This window comes from Colletes latitarsis, chromosome 12 (assembly GCF_051014445.1).
Source record: "Colletes latitarsis isolate SP2378_abdomen chromosome 12, iyColLati1, whole genome shotgun sequence".
In the NCBI taxonomy this organism is placed as follows: Eukaryota; Metazoa; Arthropoda; class Insecta; order Hymenoptera; family Colletidae; genus Colletes; species Colletes latitarsis.
The window spans coordinates 23,392,056-23,408,537 of record NC_135145.1 but is presented as its reverse complement, the minus strand read 5'-3'; the positions used below and the strand labels follow the sequence as shown (position 1 = coordinate 23,408,537).

General features: G+C 28.5%; 5 protein-coding genes across 11 annotated transcripts; 2 read left to right on the top strand and 3 right to left on the bottom strand.

Annotated features, from left to right (window-relative positions):
• Positions 1-188: 188 nt before the first annotated feature.
• LOC143348921 (uncharacterized) lies at positions 189-2,662 on the bottom strand. Of its 2 annotated transcripts, XM_076779658.1 has the most exons (5): positions 2,469-2,662; positions 1,249-2,103; positions 963-1,218; positions 756-891; positions 189-661 (listed from the first exon to the last, which is right to left on the bottom strand). In XM_076779658.1, exons 2-5 carry the CDS (start codon positions 2,054-2,056, stop codon positions 443-445), a joined length of 1,419 nt encoding a protein of 472 aa, XP_076635773.1. In that variant the 5' UTR covers positions 2,057-2,103; positions 2,469-2,662; the 3' UTR covers positions 189-442. The 2 variants fall into 2 exon arrangements, with proteins under 2 accessions (XP_076635773.1, XP_076635772.1); XM_076779657.1 differs by having other exon boundaries at positions 963-2,103.
• Positions 2,663-3,076: 414 nt separating this feature from the next.
• LOC143348922 (thioredoxin-related transmembrane protein 1) lies at positions 3,077-6,551 on the bottom strand. The gene is made up of 5 exons (XM_076779659.1): positions 6,300-6,551; positions 5,871-6,032; positions 5,584-5,758; positions 5,401-5,502; positions 3,077-5,344 (listed from the first exon to the last, which is right to left on the bottom strand). Exons 1-5 carry the CDS (start codon positions 6,461-6,463, stop codon positions 5,072-5,074), a joined length of 876 nt encoding a protein of 291 aa, XP_076635774.1. The 5' UTR covers positions 6,464-6,551; the 3' UTR covers positions 3,077-5,071.
• A 451-nt stretch (positions 6,552-7,002) lies between these two features.
• On the top strand, positions 7,003-10,858 carry LOC143348939 (uncharacterized). 3 transcript variants are annotated; one of them, XM_076779711.1, is made up of 5 exons: positions 7,785-7,876; positions 7,972-8,019; positions 8,095-8,690; positions 8,754-9,944; positions 10,031-10,858. In XM_076779711.1, the coding sequence occupies exons 3-5, from the start codon at positions 8,103-8,105 to the stop codon at positions 10,712-10,714; spliced, it is 2,463 nt and encodes an 820-aa protein (XP_076635826.1). In that variant the 5' UTR covers positions 7,785-7,876; positions 7,972-8,019; positions 8,095-8,102; the 3' UTR covers positions 10,715-10,858. The 3 variants fall into 3 exon arrangements, with proteins under 3 accessions (XP_076635825.1, XP_076635824.1, XP_076635826.1); XM_076779710.1 differs by lacking the exon at positions 7,972-8,019 and having other exon boundaries at positions 7,003-7,876; positions 8,754-9,941; XM_076779709.1 differs by lacking the exon at positions 7,972-8,019 and having other exon boundaries at positions 7,003-7,876.
• A 123-nt stretch (positions 10,859-10,981) lies between these two features.
• LOC143348940 (cilia- and flagella-associated protein 91) lies at positions 10,982-14,443 on the top strand. 4 transcript variants are annotated; one of them, XM_076779714.1, is made up of 9 exons: positions 10,982-11,321; positions 11,406-11,494; positions 11,668-11,954; positions 12,035-12,243; positions 12,333-12,681; positions 12,758-13,086; positions 13,151-13,372; positions 13,448-13,743; positions 13,809-14,443. In XM_076779714.1, the coding sequence occupies exons 1-9, from the start codon at positions 11,265-11,267 to the stop codon at positions 14,260-14,262; spliced, it is 2,292 nt and encodes a 763-aa protein (XP_076635829.1). In that variant the 5' UTR covers positions 10,982-11,264; the 3' UTR covers positions 14,263-14,443. The 4 variants fall into 4 exon arrangements, with proteins under 4 accessions (XP_076635829.1, XP_076635828.1, XP_076635827.1 ...); XM_076779713.1 differs by having other exon boundaries at positions 10,982-11,494; positions 13,809-14,061; positions 14,135-14,443; XM_076779712.1 differs by having other exon boundaries at positions 10,982-11,494.
• A 126-nt stretch (positions 14,444-14,569) lies between these two features.
• Pall (F-box protein pallbearer) lies at positions 14,570-16,360 on the bottom strand. Its single transcript, XM_076779516.1, has 3 exons — positions 16,091-16,360; positions 15,756-16,004; positions 14,570-15,696 (listed from the first exon to the last, which is right to left on the bottom strand). Exons 1-3 carry the CDS (start codon positions 16,175-16,177, stop codon positions 15,046-15,048), a joined length of 987 nt encoding a protein of 328 aa, XP_076635631.1. The 5' UTR covers positions 16,178-16,360; the 3' UTR covers positions 14,570-15,045.
• Between the last annotated feature and the right edge of the window lie 122 nt (positions 16,361-16,482).

The window sequence follows — 16,482 nt, the reverse complement described above, 5'->3', positions numbered from 1 at the left end:
TTTTATATTACAAAATAAAATTATAGTTGTTCACTTTTAACATATTGTAATTGTATCACAAATAAAAATCTGTACTTGTGACGTTATGAAAATTGTCAAAAAGGATCCCGATTATTGTATTTTGTACATATTTGTTACACGTACATATTCTATAACATTTGATTCCATTATAAACATATGAAGTTGCTTGTGTTCTCAAAAGCATATATTTCATCATTAAAATATAATAAAATACGACAATCCGCAACGCGAATTAATTTTGTAGAATAAAACACACATACTTTTATATGTAGATACATGTTTTATCTATACCGTTATGAACATAATTATACATAATTAATCTTGTGTTTACATAAAAAACTTAATTCTAAATTTTAAGATAGAGAAACAGTGAGGATGACGTTTAAAAATTCATTTTAAGTAATTCCTATTGATTCAACAATTATGTTTTCGTCGGTTGCGTATGTTGCTTATTCCACTTCTTTCCGGTATTATACTTCTGGTTATTTTTGTTGTATCCACCCGCCAGTTTTCCTGCTTTCTGAAGAGCCTGTAATTTAAAATTTTTTGCGACGTCTTTTTTCTTGTTACCAGGTGTCCCAGAATATTGCACATTTATTCTTCGTCCATTAATGAATGAATGATTCAGCGAAAGCGCTTTCTGTTAACAGATATGAAATTGCATATAGACAAATAAATTTTAATTATTATGTTTCTAAATAATAATGAAATTGTAATATCAAACGGTAATATACCTCATAATCAGTATTATTAGCAAGTTCAATATAAGCGAAACCACGTGATGTATTTGCATCTTTTTTAGGTATTCTAATATCAACTACTTGACTAACATTAGTTAAAAAGTGTTTCTTAAGTTCTTCGTTGGTAATGCTGAAATATACAATATTTACTTAGTATAATATACAATAGATATTATATGTAAGAACTATTATAATTTTTACCTGTATGGTAGATTCCCTACAAAAAGAACATATCTCTTTTTCTTTCCTTCTTGTTCTATATTCTGTTTAGGTTTCTCTTTCACTCTCTGACTTTGAATATTATCTGTTGTAACTTTATCTTCCTCTTCTTCTTCATCATCATCGTCATCGTCATCCTCGTCCTCGTCATCATCGTCTTCATCGTCATCTTCATCATCATCATCATCATCTGCCATAGTCACATCAACATCCTTATCCTCATCATCTTCCTCATCCTCTTCCTCATCATCCTCATTATCAACATCACCATCAACATGCTCATCTTTGCCATCAACACTCTCATCCTCTTCATCATCTTCATCATTATCTATCTCAATGTCTTCAACTTCTTCATCTTCATCATCTGAATCATTCTGTTTCACACGAAGTAGATTGCCCTGTTTGGCATCTTTCTTTTTATTATCCTTCTTTGTTTTAACTTCTAATTTTTCTGGCAATTTTTTTTTCTGTTCCTTATTTTGGATTTGTTTCACTTTTGCAACTTCCACTGATTTGTTTGTTTGTTTTTTTGTAGTTTGTTCTGTCTGTTTGTATGTTCCTTCCTTTATTCTTAATAGTTTCCTAAGTGTTGCTAATTTCCTTTTAGCAGTTTTTGAAAGATTTTCTCGCTTTTCTATCTCCTCAATCTTCTGTTTTATTTCCTCAGCAGATAATTCAGATTTTGCACCAGATTTTGTACCAAGATTTACATTAGTTTTTGGTTCTTGTTTTTTCAATTTATGTTTTTCTTGATGTGTTAGTCTTTGTTTTACTTTCTGTTGCTTTTCCTCTTTATCATCTGATGTTTGTTTCTTATTTTTGTCTGAACTAACTTCACTCGTTTGGTTCTTTACAAAACTTTGCACAACTCCCATATTTTGTCCTTTTTTCTTTTCAATCATTAATTTCTTAGACAAATTCTTTTTAATTGCTTTCTCTACTTTTTCTTTTTGAACAGAACCATTTTCTATCTTCTTTTTTTTTAATGCTTTATTCATGTTTGATGCATTCTTTACTGTTTTATCGCCTACCTTGTTATTTTCGCTTACTGAACGTTTCTTCATATTCTTAACCATGATTACTATGTATGCAATATACAACTGTTACTCCACTAAATATTAATCTACATAAAAAAAAATTTATAATACATTTTTTCAGCAGGAATTCAGTTAATTAGAAACCGAGTAAAATTTCACCCCAATAAATTAATAAATTTTCGTTTTAATAAATGAAGTTTTGCTTTAATATTTAGTAGAAAAATTTAGAACATAAGAAGTATTAAGAATACATATATCTGAAGGAATATCTTTTATGACCAAAAAAACAATTTATAAATTAATATTTTGTAATCTAATATTACATTATAACATATACTTTCATTATGTTAACAATATAAATTGATACACAAAAAAAAGATCAGGGTTATCGTTACAAATTTTAAATCGGTATTGTAATTTTTTAATTTAAACTAAACATAATTTAGCTTACCTGATTAATAATCTGCTGCTTAATCACTACACCGTCTAGAACAGTTTGAAGAGCTAATAAATACGTACTTCGTCAGTTTTATTGAATAAAATCAAAAAGCCGTTCTAAACGTGGTCGAATACCAAGCTTTTGAGGTTAAATTTAACATGCGTCCATTATGTTCCTGCGTAAAGGCGGGCAAGGTAAAGGATAGGCGATAGCTATAGTAATTTCGATTTATCCTACTCACGCATGCGCATTGTATTTATGATTTGCGTTCTTTTAATATATTTTAATGTTTATTGCTAGAATTCCGTATATTTCCCATGTAAACAAACTACTTCCATTAATTTAATTAAGCAATAAATAAAATACATAATTTGACAACTTTTCTGTGTAATATTGGTAACTAAAAATTGAAAAAAATGTTTCAGTGTACGTCATTTCCGTTACACCAAAGAAGATGTGTAATTTCTCCAGTATAGGACATGGCGCGGTATCATTATAATGGTGTTTTAATTGGAATTATGAATTTCCGATAATGAAAATGATGTCGATTACGAATATATAGAGAACAAGGAAGGCTCCCAATGATTGCACGTAACTGTATTCTAATTATTCTATTTGTTTCTCACTTACTTTTACTGGTTTGCATTATCTTTATCCAATGGAAATATAACCAAAGAAACCGGTAGGATATGAACGATGAAGTTTCGTTTCTCTACATTTTTAATTGCAGATTTTAGATCCTCGCGAATGTACTGCAATTTAACAGACATCACTGTACAATGCACTAATCCCTTTTATTCGTATCGAACATATAAATTACAAAAAAATTTAATTTATACGAATTTTTACAAATAAAGCTTGTAACTATCATATAATACATTTATTAGGCAGTCAGTTTTACAAGTGTTACTACTTATTTAAAGTAGATCACTTTATATAATCAAACATAAGTTCTTCTGTAAAAATATATCTCATTTTTCAAGGAATGTTGGAAAAATAATGAAAATATAAATCTGTTTGGCATTTAAACTAATATCTATACAATTCTAAGTTAATCAAATATACCAAAAAAGTTTAATGGAGTATATAATTAATAATGTTATTTTATAAATGGATGTTTAGAATAGAAACACATAATATCTACGGAAGACATATAGTAATTGTTGAGTAATCACACTGTATATTAAGATACAATGAATACTGTAGACGCAAATAGTGTATATTAATAATTATGTACTCTTGTAAACATATATATAATGCATTATAATACAAGGTGAAGCACCTAATTTTGCCACCTTGAATAGCTTTCAATTCAACAATAGTATGTAAAATGTTTCATACAAAAGTTATATTGTGTCAAGAAATCCTTCCTAATACAATGCTACTATCATATGAAAAAATATTGTACACACTAATTGAATTAAGAGCTATTTAAGGCAGTAATGTTAAATGATTCATCCTGTGCTCGCAAATATGTGTATGTGATACAGTATATGTTACAAATACAGTAATCTAAACACTTGTTTTGTATAGAATAAGCGCTATAAAAGTTTCATACAATAGATTAAATGTACTTATTACGAGTTATTTACAGTAACTAAAGTTTTTTATTGTATTAATATCTCTTTATTCCTGCATTAAAATGTATGAAAAAATCAATTTTAAAATTGCACTGTTTACTAAAAATTCGATCTTACAACATACTAAAAATACAAATAATTAAATTCGGCTTAATCCATTTTTTTACTTGTCATTGTATTAAGTGTAGCATACAAAATTTTACAATTCTATGAAAGCAGAAAATGCATTATACAATACGTTCATATAAAAATTTCTAAAGCTGGTATGCTTCTGTGAAAAATTTTCAATTATTTATAACAACCTGAAAGCAAATATTTTATGCAACTATGCAAAAGACAGTGTGTGTATATAAATAATACATAATGTTTCTTTATTTTGCAATATTGTATGCAAAAGTTATAAATAAAGAGTTTGTACAGGAAAATATATTAGTTACTTACAATCAACTATAATATTAAACATTCATATTGAAAAATTACGTAAAAATTCTTCGAGAAAAAAATAAAGGAACATAGTTGAAAACAACCATTCTGTTCTTTATAATAGCTACCAAGTTATCAATAAAAATAATATTATTATGTTGGTAAGACAATTTGCAGTTTTCATCTTTGCATCTAACAGAAGTAGATAATGTTTCTCTGTATATGAAAGCAATAAGCAATTGTATCATAAATTTATAAATATTTCGAATCTTATTATTTATTATAATAATTACTGTTCTGAAATTTTTAAAAATAATACTTGAGGTACAGTAATTTTTATATTTTAACATTTTCTTTTCGCGCAAAATTAACGTTTTGCCGTTACGTCTGAAAATATTTCATGTTTCAGATAACCAAATTGTCAATAAAATTTATTACTTCCATCTCTCTACATGAACTTTAAACTTCCTTGTCAAATATTGTTATTAGGTCAACCATATACTGTCATGTCACTGTTTCCATTTATCAAAATGAATTGACATTATAAACTGTTAAATATCATTTGTTATTCTTTTCAAATGTTAAATATTTACATACAACAAATTAGTATGTCTAGTCAGCTTTACGTGGCTTACGTTTGCGAACATTTGGACTACTTGGTTCAGTCTTTGTATCTTTATCCAAATCTTTTTCTTTCTCTTCTACATCAGATGTTTCTCCTTCAGACTCTTCATCTACTAAATCATCCATAACATTTTCAACTATTTCTTCATCTTGTATACTTTTTTCTTGCATAAATCCACCTGATCCATCTTTCTGCTTTTTCTTGCCTTGAAGCATTACAGGCTTTGGTGGATATATAAAATCAATCAGGCAAACAATAAACTGCAAATAATAATGATTATTTTTATTAGTTTCTTAATTTTATTACATAAACTTACCAATCCCAATATAGCTCCTAACACAATGGTTGTAACTGCAAAGATTAAGTAACTTCCCCAAGCAGGCACACCAAAGTCTTCCATAAGTTTATTGTGTACTCCCTGAGTAAACAATAGATAAATTACAACATATTTGCAATATTCTGTTAGTTTTTAAAAACAATATATGCTAGTAATAATTACCCTTAATACTTGTGACATTTTATAGAATTGACTAATAACAGACATTATAATAGATGTTGGGCTCCTCCAACCAGGTATTGGTTCAATTTTTTCCCAAGTCTTTTCAGACACAAATTCAACTAATGAGTCTTTATCTCTAGGACTCTTATATTGCCTAAATATACCATTCTTAACGCTAAAAAGCATTTAAATTAGCTATGAGTTTTGTATTTGCCTATTTGTTTATTTCTATAGTATCATAGATCACAAATCATATTATTGTTTTATAAAATAAAAAGGTTGCTTACTGATATATTGTTGGCAAAGCTGTAACCATAAATCTTCCACTGAGTCCTGGAGAATCAGTCACATCAACTTTTCCAACATTGATGTTTAAACTTTTCTTTTGCAGAGCAAGATGTTCCCAAACTGGTTCAAGAGCTTTACAGGCGGGACACCATGGTGCATAACTAAAATAAAAGACGTCCAAATAATAATTTTTAACATAATTATTTCGGTTTGGAACTCAAACGTTTAACACTGACATTTCTAGCAAGTTATAGCTTTTATATACATGAAATTTTTATTCGAATAAAATTTTTATTATTTGTTTTGCCGCATTCAATTTTGTTTGATAATGTACGTGATATAAAACAAAATATCGGAGTATATAGTCTTCTTTAATATAATTTTTGACACGCCATCAAATTTGACGACATAGAATCAATTCAACTCACAATTCTACCATCCATTCTCCGATCAGCATACGATCCCAGTTCTCTTCGGAAAGTTGTTCCGCATAATTATTTTTCGACGATGCTAGAGTATTAGCAATTACAAGACTCAAACATAAGCAACAACTTGTAATATAAAATACAAAACTCAATTTAATGTGCGACATTTTAACTAATATTCACCGGTACTGTAGGCAACACGCTGCCGGTGGATGAAAGAAGTACAAATCCGATCAACAATCGTTGGCAATCCGAGTAAAGTCTCTTTCACAACACCGAAAACATTTAACATATTATTACCCTAGAAATACTAGTGTAATTCTATTTCAAGTAATTATTTGTTCATGGTGGGAAAATTTCACTAGACTATTGATTAAGTTTAATTTTACTATTCAATATGAATGAACCATAAATACAATTAACCGCCATAATTCATAACAATGAAGGGGAACGTGCAATTGAAATGCTAGATGCATCTGTAAAATGCAAATGCACTTCTTTTTATAATGGAATTGTAAATTTGTTTACTCATATGAATTTCTTGGAACATTCTACGTGAAAAAAAATATTATAGAACATACTATATAACTAGAATTATAGATTTAGTACTAGATTTTCCTCTATAGAGTTTACAACTCTTTCCACGTCTTGCAGCAGCGTTGCGAGCTGTCGGAAGTTAGCTGCTTGAGAGGGCAACTGAATTATTTCTCTAGTGAGAGAGTAATTAAAGCCCTAATAAAAGGTATAAAAATACGAATGTAAACTGTAAAAGTCAACTGATCGTTCGACAGTAAACAGTGTTTGCATACACAGAGTCAGTGATCGAAATCCCGGTTAATTTAGCGTTCCTGCGGCAGTAGGCCGTCTTCCTCTATTCATTAGGGAATAAATCTTACACCTCTCGCACAGTACGAATTATATTCCACATTTTGTTGTTATACGTCTGTAATTCTAGCGAAGAAATCGTTCTTAGTTGCTCATAACCAATATTGCATGAATACCTGCAGAGAGCACGTAAATAAACAGTAGAATATAAATACTACAATTATAAAAATTCTATAAGATAAAAAATATGTCTGCTGTGTATCCAGCTTTACCTAAGTTAGCTGTGAGGGATAGTTTTGATGATGAAGATCTGACAGATATTGATGATGAAGTGTTCATTAGAGATGGAAAAAATGGGCTAAAATTAGATGATGACAGAGGAGTTAAACAGCATTTAATGGCACCTCGTAGAAAATGTAAAAAGTCTTATAATTTTGAAACATATAGATTTTCGAATAAAGCTTTTCATCTATCTATTTGCTTTGGACTCATGGCATTGATAATACTATTAAGTTTAATTACATTATGTATATATATTGTAAATATAATTCCTATACCAATGTCAATTCTGAAAAATTGGTTGTCGCATGATTTTAAAGAAAAATCAAATGAATCCAACATAGTTCCATGTACATCACTTGCAACAGAAATTGTATGGACTAGATCATTACCAAAATTGACACCTGAATCACCACTGAGAAGCAGTGATGTTAACAATGATGGATTAGAGGATATCATTGTTGGATTTAGTACAGGTTCTTATTTATATTGAAAATATAATCAAAATTACTTACAAATTTCTTTTCGATAATATACTTTATTTTTATTATATTTATTTTCTAATTTACAGATTTTAATTTTGTAATTTTATGATTTTGTTGAAACTTCAATTAATGAGGTAAATAATTTGTATTACTTATTTAATGATAGTGAAAGCAATTTTATAAAACATTGCTATTGTTTTGAAAAACAGATTTGGATATGCTAGATACTCCAGAATATGCCTATCCATTACATTGTGAAGGACAAATTCCATGCTTTGGAGGAGTTCTAGCTTTAAATGGTAAAACAGGAGATACTCTTTGGATGCACTGGACAGCTCATGCAATCTTTTCAGTTGACTGTGGTTTGGATTTAACAAATGACAAAATTAAAGATTGTATTATATGCGGATATGGTGGCATACTTCATGCAATTAATGGACAGGATGGATCTAGTATATGGGAAGTACCAGTCAAAGAACTATCAACTTCAGAAGAATGGAAACTTTCTGATATTTATGATGCTAAATTTATTGCGGATATTGATGGAGATGAAGTTGGAGATGTTATTGCATCTCATACTATACAATCAAGAGAAATTCATTCGAGTGAAATTGTTATAATATCAGGGACTAATGGGAATATTATACACAGTTCAATTTTACCGAAAACGGAGCAATTGTTCTTAGCACCTCAAAAATTAATTCATCCAGATGGAGAAAATATTTTTGTTCTTGTAACTAGTGGTCAAAACCAATCAGGAGGATTATATGTTGTTCCTCAGGTGAACTTAATGTATAACAATTTGGTAAGTTATCTGTTTAACGTTTAAAGACTAATATACAATCATATAACAATATATATGTTGTAGAAATTACGAAAGCTGCATCATAATACAGGAAATGGGACTCCTTTACCACCAATTTTGGTGGATATAACATTAGATGGAATTGAAGATATTATTGCTGCTACATTTAACTCTACAATAATAGCTTACAATGGATTAACATTTGAACCTATTTGGAATTATACAGTTGCTAATTCTGAAGTGATTAGTATACCTATCCCTGGTTATTACAATGATGATGATATTCCAGATTTTATGGTGAAACATCATGTAAGCTCAGATTTTTCTACGTATTACAACACAGTTGCGACGGTTATAGACGGAAAGACGGGAAAGTCTTTGCTAGAAAAGCCAATAGAAGATAGTTTAAGTAAAGAAATGTCCGGTTTATCCGTTACTGTTGAAGGTTTTGGAAACGATTGGTTTTTACATTGGTCAGTTGATTGTTTAACTTACGAAGAAATTAAAGAAAAACATCAATTTGCATTTAACGAAACTTTTATATCTGAACCACGTGCTGATTTGTGTAAACTAAAATTTAACTCTACACTGACTACAACCCTATATGCTTTGAGTCAACATGTTGGTCCACCTGGTATATCATTATATTATTCTGAAAATTGGTATTCTAGAATAAAATCGTATGCAAATGTGCCGTTTGTATCCGAAAGATTAGCTACTATTTATAAAGAATATAAGCCTGATATTATAAATAGTGAATCTAATAAAACGTATGAAAAATACATAGCACATAAAAAGATTTTTACTACTGACTATCAAAATGATAATCCAGGTGATATTAACAATGATTATACTTGGAAGAGTGGAAGTAAATGGATGCACAAAAATGCACAGACGAATAAGGTTTATGATATCTCATATGATGGCGATAGTAATATTAATATGGGAGAGGAACAGTCTGCAGATTATTCACAAGTAGACGAAATACGAAAACAAAGAAGTAACATTGATGGTAAATTTACTAATAACCTTGTTAAAAATATAAATAATTCGATAGAAAATATAGTCAGTAATCGGTCAAATATTACAAATGGAACAAACATATTACAACAACTTAATAGTTATCTCTCGAATTTTCATATGAAAAATAATAAAATAACAGATATAGAAACTAAAGTCTCGAAGAAAAGAACAATAGATATTATGAAAAACAATGGAAATAATACCAAGGAATCGACTGAACAAACTTTCGTGGTAATATTATTTATTTATACATGTGTAATGTTTTCTTAAATTTTGTTAGAAAATGCAATTTAATTCGTGGTATTATTATATTTCAGAATATTACACAAGCTGATGCACACTTTTTTCCTAATATTATACAAAATAAAGAGAGAGATGCAACTATAGAACAAAGTTTCAAACGGGAACCATTAAAGATACAGAATAAAGGAAGACATATTAAACGAAAATCTAAAGTTTTAATGCAATTAATAAATAAATCTAAAGCAAAATTATACAAACAAAAAGAGAAACGAGAAATAAAAACTGAAAGTAATCGAATGTATCTGATGTATGGTATACAAAAACAACCACCAACTGGAATTTTGTTACCTTCTATTTTGGAAACAAAGGGTGTAACATCTGTAGATTTGGTATTTTCTACAGTTTTGTTATCATCTTCGAAAATACCTGTAATACCAATTCAAGAAGATGTAAATTGTAAAAAAAAAATGCTTTTAGAAAAAAAGCTACAGTACAAACAAAGTGATGATATTATTAAAGATTGTTTAATTGTACCAGATACTGGTTATAAAATATACCATGAAGCAACAGGAAGGGAAAATTTTAAATCTTCTTTTGACGAAATGAGAATATATAGACTAAAACTGGAATGTACCTGCCCAGAAGATATGTTACCTAATCAAAGTTGTAAAAATATTTCCTCTCATCAGAGTTGGTCAGAATATTTAGGTCCGCGTGGAAATGGATATTTCAAACCACTTCATAAGGCAAACATTTAAATAATTTTTATTTGTGTTAATAAATATTTTAATTTCTAAAAATTTACGTGCATATTACAAAATTCGTATATTTTGGAAAAATGTCTATAATGTTTAATATATCTATAATAAAAAAAGTAATTTAATTTATTAATTATATGTAAAGTATTTATAGAATATAAAATATATACTATAACCAATACAATTTTATTAAAATTTATTAAAACCATGTTCATTTATTCATATATGTATATATGTATTGTATAGTATTGTATAATTCGTAGTATTTGTACAATTTCGAAAAGTCTGAAGTTAATGTTTGATCAATACTGGTTTCATGTCTGTGCTAACAACCATTATCAAATTTGTTTTCTTAATAAAGAAGTAATTGTATTTTTGTACCTTTCATAGAAAAGAATTAATAATATTAAAATACCGTTTACAACTATTAATAACTAAAAACTATGCCTAGAAAACAAGCAGTAATCTGTAAGTTACTTACTGTACAACATGCATTGTATTATTAGTAGTTTCCATTTCTCTACATAATTTATATATAGAGTTCTACATTATGTGTAATAACAAGCCAAAATTTAAAATGCCTAGCGCACAGGAAATTTGTACATTTGTGAGTTGCTTTCTAACATTATTACTTTTTTTTTTTAGTTCTTTATTAAAAAATTTAATAACTTTAACACTTGCAATTTTACAGAATACTTGCAAGAATCTATTATTCGCGTGTAAAAGTCAAGCAAAGAAACAGTATAATATGGAAAAAGAAAACTGGATTTCAGAGTTTAAGTAAGTTAAAACTCGAAAAATTAATCAGAGATTGATGAACTTGTAGTATAATTTTTTCTTTTACAGGTAGGGTATTTATATTAATTATGATACATTGTTTCTATATATTATGTTGTAACGAAAGAGTAATTATAATATGTACTTATCATTGGTTTTAAATCTAATTCTTGTAGGATAATGGCTAGGCATCATCATAAATCAGTTGAAATTATGTCAACTAATCATTATAAATATTATCGACGACCAGTTATACCTTTTTTAATACCAGAAATACAAAATGAAGACATTTCCAAACATATTAATCGTGATATAATGAATAATGTAGTAAGAAATGCACAGAAACAATGTTACACATTTTCACCTAAATTAGAAGCATATAAAAATGTTGGAATTCAAACCGATTATCGGGATAGCGAATCGCAAACTGTACCATGGGAACCACCATATACCATTAAGTCAGGTAAAAAATATTAAATATAATTTACATTCACATACAGGAACATCCTGTATAGCGCTATAATATAAACAATAATATTTTAGATCATAATCCTGAAGTATTAACAATAGCACATTTAAGTTGGGATCATGGTTTACCAGCTGGACTTCATGAAATAGAAATTATTAATAGAATGAGAATGAAAAGAGCATGGGAAGCAGTCCTTCCTCCTATGGATACATTAACTAATATAAAAATACGAACTGCTATATTAACAAAATTGGAAATAGATGAATGGGCATTTAGAGAATCAGTATATACCTCCTTATAAAAATTTAATGACGTATATACACGTTCATTTAAGAATAAAATACTTTATAAAAATACATTTTATTATTTTAGGAGATTCAAGCGATAATAGATTATAGACTCGAGCTTATGGATAAAATATCAAAACGTCATGAATGTGAAAAACAAAAGAAAGTAGAAGATCGCTTAGACAGGTTGAAAATTCTTTTATCCAAACGTAGAGATAAAGAAGTAAATGCTATTAAACATAATCTTAGAAGGGAATTAAGAAAACTTCATAAAAAACATTACCAAAAGCAGCGATTTGCTAAACGTGATATTATTAAAGAACATATTGATCCAACATCTGAAATATATGCACCACAAATGCGTTATGGTGAACATCCGCAAAGAAGGCATGAAGTAATACGAAAAGAATTATTGAGAGAAAATTACATTGAAAGTAAATATGAGTATATCATTGCTAATTTTACAGTGTAACCTTTTGTCTTGTATTTTTTAAATATTCATTTATTTAGGTGTAGATAAAATAAATACATTGCCAAATTGGCTTCCAACATATGAAGAACTGAAAGCAATTAGACCAAAGCCTAAACCAGCCGATTTTTGTATTAGAGAAACAAGATGGACAGAAGAAAAACTAAAACAGTTATATTCTGATTTGAAGGCAATTAGATTAAATGTTGAACAAATGGAAACATCAACATTATTAAAGCGCAAATACAAACTACCGTCATTGCCATCTACACCGCATAATTTAAATACAGAAAATGCAAAAGACATACACATAGATGAACTATCTACTCTTATGCAAAAAATAGTTAAAGGAAGAGCTCTTCAATGCTTGGTAATTGTTATATAGAATTGTGTCAAATAATTTAATTTTTATATTTCAATAAATCTTTTTATAGATGTTCAAAGGTCGTAATAGATGCAGAGAATTAATCGAAGAATTGCAGTCGTTTCACGTACTAGAAGAACAAACTAAAAAGCAATGTCAAAAAGAAAAAGAATGCACGATAAATTTACAGCATTTACAAAATGAAAAATCTGTACAAGAAGATCATTTGTGTGAAGTTCTAAATTCTTTAGAAGGAATGACTGTTTCAGGAATATTGGATTTTCTTAGTAAAGTGCGCTTTATTCTTTGTTATTATTAATGCATTCATACAGCGCGAACTGCTTGTACATCTGTATCTTGTTTTTAGGAATTGATAAGATTGGAAGACGAACGTCGAATACATGCTTTTGCATTATTAGCTGAAAGAAAGAGAGCTATAAAAGAAGCAGCAGAAGCTGGAAGACGTCAATTGGAATACAATCGTCGTAGAGTATTTGATGAAATGTTTAGGCAAATTATAAAAGTTCACCAAGAGTCTGTGGAAACCTATTTAGAAGATATTATAAAAGAAGGCATTGAATGGACATCGGATGAGGAAGCTAAAGAATATATTTTAGACCTATGTGATAAAGTGGACAATATATCGAAATGTGCCCAAGACAAGTAATAGTTTGAATAACAATAAGTGTTTTTAATTATTCTTGACTTATTTTTTATATATTTCTTAGTGTAACAAGGATTGCAGAAGAAGAACTGGTAACAAACATGATTTATAACTTTGTATTACCTGAAGTAGAAAAAAGTACTATACGAAAAGTTATAAAAGAAAAACAACAAAGTTATTTGCGAAATGCGCATGCAGTAATTTATGACCAAATATTAGATTTACCACCTATTGAAAATATAAGTTTATCCAACGAGATGTGTACAGAAACATGTTATGAAAAAGATTCAATTACTGTATTGAATTCAAAGAAAATTGTAATATACATCAATGTTTTAGAATACTTTATCTATGATTTCAGATATTTAACTTTGTATCAAATTCTTTTAGTCCAAACCTTGTTCAACAGCGGACACTACAGAAGAACAATTAGAGTCTCTAAACACAATTGTTTTACAGGACATAGAGTCAATATTGAAAGATGTCATATCAAATGTTGTTTCTGTAGCAATTTTTGAAAATCATAATTACTGAAGTTGGTAAACAACAAGTCCATTAATATTACTGCATATCAAAACAATCATATACAGGTATAAATATATACATCTAATACCAGATTTGTTGCTAACTTTTACATAATGTAAAATAATATTAGTGCAAATGGAAAAGTTACTACAAATACAATAAATAAAAAGCAAATTAAATAGATGTTATCAATTTTCTTGAAATCTTATTAAATTTCAATTTTAAATTAATATCTACCGTTTGTAATAAATTATTTAAAATGATACATAAATCATATTCTTGTATGTAATTATAATTTTTAATACATTTATTAGCTGAATTATAAGTTTATACAATAATTTAATAACACAGTCCATTACATTTATTCACATATTCCGTTTGAATCATATGCTCAAATAAAAATGAAATAGATCATAGCATATTTTTATCTTTCAAATACGTGTAAATTACATCCGTAATTGTTTATTAAGGATACAAATTTGAGTTACTATGTATTTAACAAACCCAAGATAGTCAATCAAAATGAAATATAATTTAAAATTTTACTTCGTATAGCACTTTTTTGATTAACTTTGTTACTATTATGTTTTCTAATAATTTCAAATTGCATCTTGAAAATAGCTACATAGGTTAAACTTTAATATGTATAAGGTTTAAACGCTTAAATTTATTCAATTATAACATAAAAAATGCAAAGTACAAATAGAACAATTATCTTGTTTTTCATATACAACCTTATTATGTACAAAGGACAAGTTAATGCAAAGTTGAAGCTTTTATAATATTGATTTTAATCTTTCTATTACCAGTTTACATCTTTTTGCTTGCAAGTCTTTTGTTTGATCTATAAGTTTTCTTTTACAAGTCTCTATAGAATCAGGTTTTTGTGTTTCTTCTCTTGCACGGCTTAGACCAGTCGTTAAATCAACCATTTTCTGCTCCCATTCTTCAAGGTGCTTTCTCATTTCAGCCAATTGCGTATCTTGATCATGTATTTTTTTTGCCTGTTCTTGTAATTTTAAACTTTGCAATCGCATTTGGAAACCTTGCCTTTTCATTCTAAGTTTCATTTTACTTATTTGACCCTTCATAGACAGGACAGACAATTTATTCTTTTTGGTACGAAAGAAGATTTTCTTAAAAGTCTGATTTAATTTTTCTGAATTTAAGTTATGTGGCAATGTTATACTGTTTGGATTTGTAGTATGATGAGAAATCATCAAACTTCCACCTGGTAATTCGTAAGAACCTACATTACTAACAACAGACGTACAAATACTATGCTTTAAATCTGGTAAAATTTTTTCATCAAAATGTTCCATAGCCATACTGCTAATATCTCTTAATTCTTGAAGTATTTCATGAGCTCTAGGTGGAGTTTTAGAATCACGAATCAAACGAAGAACTCGGAAAATTTCATCGATCACCTAATATGTAGAAATATATTATAAATTAAAATATATTGTGTTAGTTATAGAATAATCACCTTTCCAGGAATAAAGCAACATAGATTGAGATCTACGTATTTTATAAAAGTCATGGATAACATGGATATCCTTGTTTCTATTGCTGTTAATATATCACAATGACGTGCCAAAGGATGACTTCTTCTCTCTGATTCTCTTCGTGGTAATTGACTTTTTACTGCACGCAAACATTGTGCATGATATTTTTCCATCAAATTAAAGCCACGATTCAATAACTTTTTACATATCCGATCAAATTGTTTGCAAACCTATCAAAATAAAATTCATAGAAAATTCGTCATATTTTTTACCAAATAATCAAACGAAAGCACAAAATATACAAAAGTAATCTTACAATTCTGTATCGAGAAATTTCGTCGTATGTAAGGTTAGACAAAATTGTCTCCAAAACAATATCAGGAAGATTTATTAATTGCAACATGTCAGTGTTACGTAGTTTTACGGTCAGACTTATAACACTATCATTCGATAAAAATTGTTCAAATATCGCATTAGTTCGTATCTTTTTCGATCAACACGATAATGCGTTCAAACCGTGCAATTTCAGCCAGTTTCGACTAAGGTGCATACAATTACGATTACAATGTTTTGACCGACCGATGACCTATAACAAATATAGCTGTTGCATATGTTCGGTTTCAAACGCAGTTTACTATCTACATTTTTGCAATTCGGCAAGTTCGCCAGTTTCCTCTCTAATTTTCATGTGTTTAATGGCCGGATATA

Coding starts and splice junctions, on each gene's coding strand:
- LOC143348921 (XM_076779657.1), bottom strand. CDS start 2,056: ATGGTTAAGAATATGAAGAAACGTTCAGTAAGCGAAAATAACAAGGTA. Junction 892..962: donor GTAGGGAATCTACCATACAG/GTAAAAATTATA, acceptor TGTATATTTCAG/CATTACCAACGAAGAACTTA. Junction 662..755: donor CTAATAATACTGATTATGAG/GTATATTACCGT, acceptor ATCTGTTAACAG/AAAGCGCTTTCGCTGAATCA.
- LOC143348922 (XM_076779659.1), bottom strand. CDS start 6,463: ATGTCGCACATTAAATTGAGTTTTGTATTTTATATTACAAGTTGTTGC. Junction 6,033..6,299: donor GGAGAATGGATGGTAGAATT/GTGAGTTGAATT, acceptor CTTTTATTTTAG/TTATGCACCATGGTGTCCCG. Junction 5,759..5,870: donor GCTTTGCCAACAATATATCA/GTAAGCAACCTT, acceptor AATGCTTTTTAG/CGTTAAGAATGGTATATTTA.
- LOC143348939 (XM_076779709.1), top strand. CDS start 7,369: ATGTCTGCTGTGTATCCAGCTTTACCTAAGTTAGCTGTGAGGGATAGT. Junction 7,877..8,094: donor CATTGTTGGATTTAGTACAG/GTTCTTATTTAT, acceptor TTTGAAAAACAG/ATTTGGATATGCTAGATACT. Junction 8,691..8,753: donor ACTTAATGTATAACAATTTG/GTAAGTTATCTG, acceptor TATATGTTGTAG/AAATTACGAAAGCTGCATCA.
- LOC143348940 (XM_076779712.1), top strand. CDS start 11,265: ATGTGTAATAACAAGCCAAAATTTAAAATGCCTAGCGCACAGGAAATT. Junction 11,495..11,667: donor AACTGGATTTCAGAGTTTAA/GTAAGTTAAAAC, acceptor TAATTCTTGTAG/GATAATGGCTAGGCATCATC. Junction 13,373..13,447: donor TATTGGATTTTCTTAGTAAA/GTGCGCTTTATT, acceptor TCTTGTTTTTAG/GAATTGATAAGATTGGAAGA.
- Pall (XM_076779516.1), bottom strand. CDS start 16,177: ATGTTGCAATTAATAAATCTTCCTGATATTGTTTTGGAGACAATTTTG. Junction 16,005..16,090: donor AAATTTCTCGATACAGAATT/GTAAGATTACTT, acceptor TTATTTTGATAG/GTTTGCAAACAATTTGATCG. Junction 15,697..15,755: donor GTTGCTTTATTCCTGGAAAG/GTGATTATTCTA, acceptor TCTACATATTAG/GTGATCGATGAAATTTTCCG.